Raw genomic sequence first — 10371 nt, forward strand, 5'->3', positions numbered from 1 at the left:
CTAAAACAAAATAATAAAGTTTAAGTAGTATATATATATATATAATTCATATATAAATATATAAAAGATCTCAATTCAATTTTCACATATGACCCTCAAATGCATCAAGTCAGTCCTAGCGTGTTCAACTTCAACCCCCATCTCAAGAAGGAATATTATGAATCAAATGCATAAGGGCCTATTTGGTTTGAGCAAAAAAATAGTGAGTTTTATATTTATTTTCATTTTTGTATGGGACCCATCACAAAAAATGTTGTTTGGCTCTGTATTTGTATTTAATTTTTATTTTTAGTATAAAAAATAAGATTTGAATACAGTGACAATTTCATAAAAAAAAAAAAAATCAAATATATGAATCCCACTATCACTGACTTGTTACATCAAATAACACACACACTCTCTCTCTTTCTCTAACACCAAACAAAAAAAAGGATAGAAATAAAAAATAAGTACAAGATTTGAATATAAAAAATGAATACAACCTTAACAAAAACCAAACAAGCCCTAAGCCCTCCACGAGGGTGGACTCCACGTTCATCATACATACTGTATTTTTTCCGCACCTGACCTGACCTCACATCAACGTCAAAGCGGCGCCTGGGCCTGCATTAATTAAAGGAATTAAGCCAGTCAACTCGAGAAGTCAGTCAAACTCGCGGGGCGAGGTGAGACGGCAAGCCCGGGTCTGCTCATGCCAAGTCTCATCATCAGCTATTGGCCATTGAATTTAGTATAATGTACGAGTTCATATCACCAATAATATTTATTCCCTTTAATATGTTCCGAGGTTTAGCTCTAAGTTGTGCATGTGTACAACAATGGCTAGCGAGGAAAGGCACTTCATTCCAATTTTCTTGCTTATAATTATCATGTCATCCTTGTTGTCAGCAGCTTTAAGAAGACACGCTTAAGCAAGGCGATGTTCTTAATTCCTCCCAGTACCTTGTTTCTGTCAAACGAAAGTTCACGTTGGGATTCTTCAACCCCACTTCTGATCCGGGCAGCAGCAAAAACTACTTGGGCATTTGGCACACAAATTATAACGGCAACCGCTCAGTATGGATCGCCAACCGAGACGAACCTATTTTAAATAGTTCAAGACTGTTTCTTACCCTTGATCACCTGGGAAAGTTGATGATTAATTCCACTGGATTTGGAGGCGATCCTTTTGTAATATATTCTGGTGGAGGTGAAACTCAAAACACAAGTACTGTTACTCTACTAGATACTGGCAACTTAGTAGTAAGAGAAGTGAACTCTGATGGCTCTATTGGAAGTTCGTTGTGGGAAAGCTTTGATCATCCCACTGACACACTTCTGCCTGGGATGAAATTAGGTGTCAATCACAAAACTGGGCGTAATTGGTCTCTTACTTCATGGTTGACACAATACGATCCAGCATCAGGACCCTTCACACTTGAGTGGGAAGCCAAGACGAGCCGATTGGTTATCAAGCGGCGAGGGGTACCTTACTGGAGTACTCGTCTCATACAAGCCAATTTGATGTCAAGCTCGGGGCATATAGTCTTCTACCTAGAATATCTTGCCTTCAATTTAGGTCATAAATACATTATCAATAATTTTACCGACGCGGACGGGGATTACTTCATGTATTCTGCTGATGCTAATCAAGAATTATATGTAGACCCAGAGGAACGAGGAAAATGGTCATGGCGATTAGATTGCATGGGCCAAATGTTTGAATGGGATATAGCAATGATGACGATGGATTTCTGTTATGGTTACGGTAAGGAAAAAGAAGGATGCGAGGAATGGGCTCAACCAAACTGCAGGAGTTATAACCAAACGTTTGGCTTTATGTCTGGATTCTTTAAAAATATGGGTCCTGATCGTCTACAAGATAATGCGGAGAACGGTGTTTATGATAACAGTACAACCATTGGTCCTGCTGATTGTAGAGCTCTTTGCTGGAATAACTGTGATTGTCTGGGCTATACTGGAGACGGAGTAACTGGATGCCTGTATTGGGAAGGAAATTTAACGTTCGTTCTTGACGATGGAGTTTCTCTTACAGCTTTAAAATATGTTCTAACGAAAGAAGATCCTTCAAATAAAGGTTAGAGTACGAAATGATGCTTTACGTGAAACTACAATTATCTTAGTTATATCCTATAATGTTTGTATAGTCATATTTTAATTGCTATATGTAGCACAGTGAGGTAGCTTCATATAAACATGTTGGTGATATATGTTCTAATTTCTAACACCATTAGTCCTTATACCCAAAAAAAAAAAAAAAAAAAAAAAAAAAAAAACACCATTAGTCCAAACAAATTTGGGTTAAAAAGGCCAAAATGTATACATTTCTTGGTCTTTAGGTTAGTTGCAAACTAATCTTTTCATTGTTTTGAGGTTTCCATTCTCATTAGGGGTAGCAACTTTTATCCATATTTATGAACTCGCTCATTACCCACCTTATTTGGATAAGTCTTAACTCAACCCATTTGAGTATTTGAGTTAAATGGATAAACATCCATTTGGTTATTTAATTAGATGTGGATAAATCCATTAATACCCACTAAACACTACCTTTTGTCACAACTGCTAGTGCCCGCCTCTTTTAGTGTCCTTCCCTCCTCTCCCACAACATTCACCCCATCGTCATCTTAATGCTCTGTTTATTTCAGAGTAAAATATTTTACTCTAAAACATTTGCAAGTGTTGTGACCTAAACATTGCCAAAGAAACCCATTGTGAATGATCAACTAGCTTGAGGAAAGCCAAAGATTTTTCACTTTGTTAGGTTTTAGATTATTGGCCAAATTCAATTGTTATGAGGATTGTAATGTAATCATGTTTGGTTTGTATTAAATTTAAGTCAAGAAGCATATTGAAGATTTCAAGCTTCTAAAGATTTGTTAGAGCGAAAATTTTCTCACTTGAGCAAGCTTAGAATAGATAGTTCAGTAGACCTTTGCTTAATTCTCGCTTGAGTTAAATTTTTGCCATGCCACCTGTTTAAATTAAATTTCCCTATATAAACCAACCCTTACTACATGGAGAGATAGACATTGCTATACATGAGCAAATTTAAGAGCCAAACTTCCTTGAGCCAAAGAGGTCCAAATTCCTCCCCTTTTACTGTTTCTCTTGGTGTTCAGAATTACCTTCTGAGAATTTCTTGCCTTGAGCCTGAACTGTTAATTTTTTGCAACTTATTTCTTTGACAATTAGTCGTTGTTGATTATTAGAATTCCACGATATTGCTGAAGAGGTTCGTTTATAGAGAAAGTTCATGTGGAGGAACTTCAACATTCTAGGACCACCACGGTGGAAAGGCTAGTGATTCATTTGCTAATGTTATATACAGAGTCTAGTTTCAACATTATACCTGTTGCTTCTAATGAATTTTGTAATAAAATCTTGGAATCTTCTGTAACCCTTTGATCTTTTTTTTTTCCTTCTACATGAACAATGACTATAACTTTTGTCTAATCAAACTGAAAGGCGATACATAAGACTTGATCTTTTACCATGATCATGAAAGGAAACTAAATATGATTGTATTTGTACCAATAAATTGATGCTATAGGCAAATCGAATGCAGAAGGAAATAAGAAATGGATTGCACCAGTTATCGTAACTGCTATACTTGTGCTTTTCTTGGGCACTTTTTGCTGTTTATGGAGGATATATCGACTACGAGGTATATAATCACAAATAATTATTTATTATTATTTTTGCATTGTGTTCAAAACTTGATGGACAATTTTATGAATGACTTGTATACTTTGGTATTACAAAACAAAAACAGGTGACGTTCAAAGAAGGGAAGAGAAGCACCTACTTGAGCTCACAACACCTGATAGATTATTAGATGCAGATGAGCTTGAAAACGACGGAAATGCAAGACATAACATAAAAGTGTTCAGCTTTGCATCTATTGCAGCAGCTACAAATAACTTCTCACCAGAAACTAAGCTAGGAGAAGGTGGTTTTGGACCTGTTTATAAGGTATGTTTTCAAAAGAAAAAATTTTTTTTAAAAAAAAATCTTAAGATGTTTATTAGCTTATGATTGACAATGTTGAATACATCGCTGTTGCATAAATTGAAGGGAGTATTACATGAGAAGCGAGAAATAGCAGTAAAACGGCTGTCAAGAAATTCAGGACAAGGATTGGTGGAATTCAAAAATGAGCTTATACTTATAGCTAAACTCCAACACATGAATCTTATTAGACTCCTTGGATGTTGCTTTCAAGGAGAGGAAAAGATGTTGATTTATGAGTACATGCCGAACAAAAGTTTGGATTCCTTTCTCTTCGGTTAGCAATACTCTCACTTTATTCTTATGTAATTTTACATAGTATGTATTGAATAAATTATCAATTTATTTATGAGTATAATGAAATCATCATACTTCATTATTCCTTGTAAGACAGATCCAACTAAAAATCATCTATTGGATTGGAAAAAACGAGTCAATATCATTGAAGGGATTGCTCAAGGACTACTTTACCTTCACAAATACTCAAGGTTAAAAGTAATACATAGAGATTTGAAAGCTAGTAACATTTTGCTAGATGAAAACATGTGTGCCAAAATATCTGATTTTGGAATGGCAAGAATTTTCAAGCGTGATGGTCTGGGAGCAAATACTAATAGAATTGTCGGGACATAGTAAGTTAAAACATGCTTATTTTGGTAGTTAGATGAATTAGTTTTTCTTACAACTCCAATGATCCAACTAAGTACTAAAAGGTTATCATTGGTGTTTATCTCAGTGGTTACATGTCTCCCGAGTATGCCATGGAGGGCAATTTTTCTGAAAAATCTGATGTTTTTAGCTTTGGAGTTTTAATGCTTGAAACTGTGAGTGGTAGGAGGAACAATAGCTTCTATCATGTCAATGGCCCACTGAACCTTGTAGGATATGTAAGTTTTTGAAACTTATTACAACTTTGGCTATCTTCTTCACCATTTATGTCTTTACAAAATCTTAATACAAATGATGCCTATTTAAGGCATGGGAGTTGTGGCAAAGAGATGCTGCGCCAGACCTAATGGATCCAACTTTAAAAGATTCATGTCCCACGCACCAATTGATTAGATTCATTCATGTGGCTCTCTCATGTTTAGAAGATAGTGCGGCGGATAGACCAACAATTCCAGAAGCTATTTCTATGCTTAAAGATGAAACTGCGCCACTTCCTATGATTAAAAAACCAGCATTTTTAACAGGGAGAAGTGTTAGCAGTAACGAAGATTTACAGAAAAAAGAGTCAGAAAACTATACAGTGAATGGCATGTCCATTTCCACGATGGATGCAAGATAGAGGTATGACTTTCCATGACTATGCATTTCTATAGAGTTACATATTTTTATCCCTTTTAAAATATGATAAAAAAATAAAGGAATGAAATATTATAAAAACAAATTCAAAGGAAATGCAAACCAATCCTTCCATTCCCCCTTGATTTGTGAGTGAAGTCAATTTGGAATTCATGTTTTACACTTGTTGTAAGCACACATGATGGAACAAGAAACGGTATAAGAGCATTCGCACCAGTGTATGTAAAAAAAAAAAAAAAAAAAAAAAAAAAAAAACTGTTTTTACACATTTTGCATTAAAAATTCACTACATCAGTCCTTCTAAAAATGTCTAAAATTGTGTATAGATTATTTTATTAATTTCTTTCGCTCCTTTTTTCTCTCTCTCTTCTCCGTGCTTAACAACCTCAGTAGCTTCACCACTTCTCATCTTCTTCTTTTTCTCAGATGCACACAAACACAAACACACCCACACACAAACACATCCACACAAACAGACCCACGCACAAACAAACCCACACAGACAAACCAACAGAGAGATAGATCGGTGCTTGTGGTGCTTGGTTCGTGGATTGGCCGGTGAAGACACGATCTGGGTCACCGAAGCTTGGTTTTGGGTCTTTGGAGCTTGGTTCATTGGTCGCCGGAGCTTGGTTTATGGATCGGCGAGCGAGACATGATCTGGGTCGCCGTGAAGCTCAGTTCGTGGGTCGCTGTGAACCTGGGTTCGTGGGTCGCCGTGAAGCTTGGTTCGTGGGTCGCCGTGAACCTGGGTTTATGGGTCGCCATGAAGCTCGGTTCGTGGGTCGTCGGAGCTCTGTTCGTGGGTCGTCGTGAACCTCGGTTCGTGGGTCGCCGGAGCTCGGTTCGGCCAGTGAAGAACTGATCTGGGTTGGAGTTTCTGAGAAATAATGAGAGAAGGCAGAAGAGAGAAGGTAGAAGAGAGAGAGAGAGAGAGAGAGAGAGCTGTTTAGCAAAAATGAATAAAGAGAGAGAGAGAGAGAGAGAGAGAACGCGCGTATATAAGAGTCAGTTGAGGGAAATAATAAAAAAATGAGAAGAATGAATATTTTATTGAAATAACTTGTAAAATAAATGAACTAATGTGAGTGTTTTGTAAAAGTGGTAGTGTAAAATAGAAAAAGTAGGTTTTTAGTGTAAAAATGAATGTGTAAAATAGAAATACTGATGTGAATGCTCTAAGTAATACAAACTGTTGTGTCATTAAAGTGACGGAGATGAAGGATATATAAATTATAAAAGGGGAAGAGATTAAGACTTGAGAGAGAGTTTCTAGATGGTTTTTTATTGTTGGGTTGGGATGGCTTGGGTTGGGTAAAGGGCAAGTTTATTTAAACCCGATCCCGACATGATTTTAATGTCCCTAGAGAATGTATTTGGTATCAAATGATACCACGTAAGTAGTGTCAAAATCCAATAAATGAGAAACATTTCTGTAAAAAATAACTACCTACTAACAAATAAAAAACATGTATTAGTGGGCAATTATTTTTGCACACTATGTTTCTTGTTTGTTGGATTTTGATATGGATGACGTCATGGTATCATTTGATACAAAAATACTTTTTTCCCGGCATGATGCTCGAACCCAACTTAATGCCAGGTTTTCTTTCCTTGCCCTGTTGAGTTACAGGTATCAAACCCTACCCAATTATGATTTTTTTTTTTTTTAGCAGAAAGTGAGTGTTAGAAAATGAACACATAGTGACACATGATGTTAATGGAAAGTGAATAAGAGGAGCGTGAGACAATCGGCACAGAAATTTGAGGAGAAACATGAGAAGTTGTTCCCGTGGCAGTAGAATTCAAGCTAGTTGTTAGAAGGGGTTGTGAAATTTCTCATTAGGATGTCTGGGTAAAGTTACTAAAGACTATTTGTATTTGATATGGAGGAAAATACTTCTGCCAGACTGGTTGGTAGGATGTTCTTATGCAAAGGGGAAAACTGAAAAGGGTGAGGATTGGGGGCACTAGATCTTATTCTCACTTGGAAAGTGAAAATAGTCCTAAATAAAAGGTGATGGTAGTCTGAAATGAAGATGAAAGGTTATGGAGAAGAGTAATGGTGATGAGCAGAACTACAGGATCAATAAGAATGGTTGAGCAGCTTCTTATGCAATGGTGGAAGGAATGAAAAAGTGCATGTCCCAAAAAGATGCACTTAAATAAGCTAAGGGAAAATGTTAAAAGAATGTCCTAAGAGTATTAATTTAAAAACTATTTTTAGAAACATTTTATATAAAAAATGAGAAAGTAATTAATTTTGTTATTAGCTTTATATTTTCAATGAAAATGATGTCAAATTTTCCTAATATAGTTTATTAACAATTGACTATTCAATAATGGGTTTTACAAACGTACTAAAATTAGCATTTCTTTTCATGCTCATAATGCTCACCCCTGATACAAAACACATAACAATGTATATGCTTAATTTATTTGACATTTATTGCATTTTGGGTTTTTAATACAGTTGATGTAATTAATAAAATTTTGGTGTTAATGCAGTCAAAGAAATCAAAACGTAGGCTCAGACAACCTGGTTTGTCCCTGTAGCTTATGCCAAAGTGATGAAGAAACTCAGTTTTTGTGGTTGAAACATTGGGATTCCACGTTAGGTGCCCAGCCTTCTACTTTTTCATGCTCTCCTCCTATTGCTTCCATTTCAGTTCCTCAGTCAAGCAGGTTGTAGAGCAGGATTTTTGTAGCTGGTTTTTTACAACAATTGGTAAATACAATTTAAGGCTATAGCTTAGCCAAATGATTCTTAATAAGTCTCAGATTGCTGTGGAAAACTAAAACCAACTCTTCCGTGGGCTTACTGTGGTTTTAGCTGGAGCTGGCTTGTGTTTAATGGGATTCTTTCATTTGAATTTTTGGCAGTTGCTAACAATAGATTAGAAAATTTTATTCTATATAAAGACAAAATAAGGCTTTATGTTTACCTACTGCATGTGATCTTAAATAATATAGTTAAAGTGTCAAGAGTCTTGTAACTCAATTGATTGATACATTTTAATGTTTTCAACAAAAACATTTAAGATTTATCTATAAAATAAAATAAAAATTATTGGAGAAATTCAGGGTTTAAATTGCATCTCCCCTATTGTAATTATCGAATAAAAAAGGGGTTAAAAATGCAATTATTTTAAATACTGGTAGTGTTTTTGTGCAAGGAATTTGCAGTAGTTATTTGACATTGTTTATGATCTCGTGGAGCACTACTGTAATTAAAATTGATGTAGTGTCCTTCAGTCAGTTAAAATGCTTTATGATAATCTATGTTACCATAAATCAAATCCATCTGAAAATTAAAATTAAGGGAATTTTTCCTTGTCAAATAGAACAAACAGAAAAAATAAATAAAAGAGATATTTCTTTTCGATTTTCAGATTCAAATAGAACATGAACAAGAATGATAAGCCGTGAATTCCAAGGTATGAATTGTTTAACATTCCTAATCTACTTCTAATAGTTTTGGTTACACTACCACCTCATTCTATACATTATTTTCTTTTCCTACTGGAAAATTTCAGTCACGAAATAATGACTTAATAATAGTGTTGGTAATTGGTACAAGATTCGTTGCCATCGTTACCATGGACTGTAATTGCACTATGTCACGCACCCAATATTGGTCCGAGTATAATTCATGTATTCCACCTAAGAATTCTCTTAATAAGACAGAAAACCAAAAAAAAAAATCCTCCAAAAGGAGAAGATGAACTATGTATAACACAACTTTTACCTTCCTTCATACTTCATAGGCATTCACTTGGGTGTGTAGTATGACGTAGAGTCACCATAACTTACTTTGGATATAGTTACGGAGTGCCACACCCCATTAATGGTCTGAATTTATGTGTTTCAACTACAAATTAAATATTTACATAAAAAGTGTAAAAGATAAAACAATCCCACAAGGGAGAAGATGATTGATATATATAACCCAGCATGATTTACCTTCATCATTTAATTGAGGAAACCCTAAGCTAATCTGATATTTGTTATTGAAATTCAAATCACCCTATTTATCACGTCAAAAATACTTCTGGAAAGAAAAAAAGAAAGCCAACACAAATCAAACAATAATCCCAAAATTATGGGACATCAGACTTAACTAGTAACTACCGTAATCAACCATTAATTATTGAATTTATTTATTTATTTATACAAGATAGAAATTTACTCTAGCCTTAGACAACACGCTTACGCAAGGCAATAATCTTAATTCCTCACAGTACCTCATTTCTGCCAAACGAAAGTTCACCAAGACAGATCTATTTCAAAATGATTCAAGAGGGTTTCTTACCCTCGACCACCAGGGAAAGTTGATGATCAAGTACAATGGTGGAGGTGATCCTATTGTAACATATTCTGATGGAGGTGAAACTGAAAACACAAGAGTTTCTCAACTAACTTAATAGTAAGACAAACTCCAAATCCAATGGCTCTATTGGAAGGTGGTTGTGAGAAAGCTTTGATCATCCCACTGACACACTTCTGCCTGAGATGAAATTAGGTGTCAATCGGTCTCTTACTTCATGGTTGGCACTAGATGATCCAGCATCAGGAGCCTTCTCACACTTGAGTGGGAACCCAAGACAAACTGATTGATTATCAAGCCGTGAGAGGTGCTTTATTGGAGTAGTCATCTCATACAAGATGATTGGTTATCCAGCTTGAAGCAAACAGTGTTCTACTTTGAATATCTTGAATTCAATATAGAATTTTTTTCGTCCTCAAATGTAAGTTACCAGTTTACTATCAAGAAAATCTGTTTTACAACTAGACCAGCCTATGCCCACTTTAATGAAATCATATTATTTAAAGTGATCGAGAATCGAAAGCTCCTGTGGACTTGAGTGTATGAGATCAGAGCAGATAAACAGCATCATTGATATACCAATTTATGACAGCAATCCTCAATAATGTCAGAATATCAAGCAGGACAAGTATAAAGCACGATTGGACTAGATATCCTTACAAGTGAATTAAAAATCAAATAAATAGTAGATAAGGAAATTGATATGGAGGTTTAGTTAATTTAAAAAA

At 35.3% G+C, this 10371-nt stretch overlaps 1 protein-coding gene across 1 annotated transcript; it reads left to right on the forward strand.

Annotated features, from left to right (window-relative positions):
* Nucleotides 1-1054: 1054 nt before the first annotated feature.
* LOC112019823 (G-type lectin S-receptor-like serine/threonine-protein kinase CES101) lies at nucleotides 1055-8204 on the forward strand. The gene is made up of 8 exons (XM_024052366.2): nucleotides 1055-2077; nucleotides 3554-3667; nucleotides 3776-3975; nucleotides 4078-4288; nucleotides 4406-4643; nucleotides 4748-4898; nucleotides 4988-5301; nucleotides 7825-8204. The coding sequence occupies exons 1-7, from the start codon at nucleotides 1135-1137 to the stop codon at nucleotides 5297-5299; spliced, it is 2169 nt and encodes a 722-aa protein (XP_023908134.2). The 5' UTR covers nucleotides 1055-1134; the 3' UTR covers nucleotides 5300-5301; nucleotides 7825-8204.
* Nucleotides 8205-10371: the final 2167 nt, after the last annotated feature.

The sequence above is a fragment of the Quercus suber genome, unplaced genomic scaffold, assembly GCF_002906115.3.
Source record: "Quercus suber isolate HL8 unplaced genomic scaffold, Cork oak 2.0 scaffold_86, whole genome shotgun sequence".
Classification (NCBI taxonomy): domain Eukaryota; kingdom Viridiplantae; phylum Streptophyta; class Magnoliopsida; order Fagales; family Fagaceae; genus Quercus; species Quercus suber.

What these genes read in the sequence shown, in the direction of transcription:
- LOC112019823 (XM_024052366.2), top strand. Translation starts at nt 1,135, where the DNA reads ATGATTAATTCCACTGGATTTGGAGGCGATCCTTTTGTAATATATTCT. An exon ending in GAGGATATATCGACTACGAG is followed by an intron (nt 3,668 to 3,775) that starts GTATATAATCAC and finishes AAACAAAAACAG; the next exon opens with GTGACGTTCAAAGAAGGGAA. An exon ending in GTTTTGGACCTGTTTATAAG is followed by an intron (nt 3,976 to 4,077) that starts GTATGTTTTCAA and finishes CATAAATTGAAG; the next exon opens with GGAGTATTACATGAGAAGCG.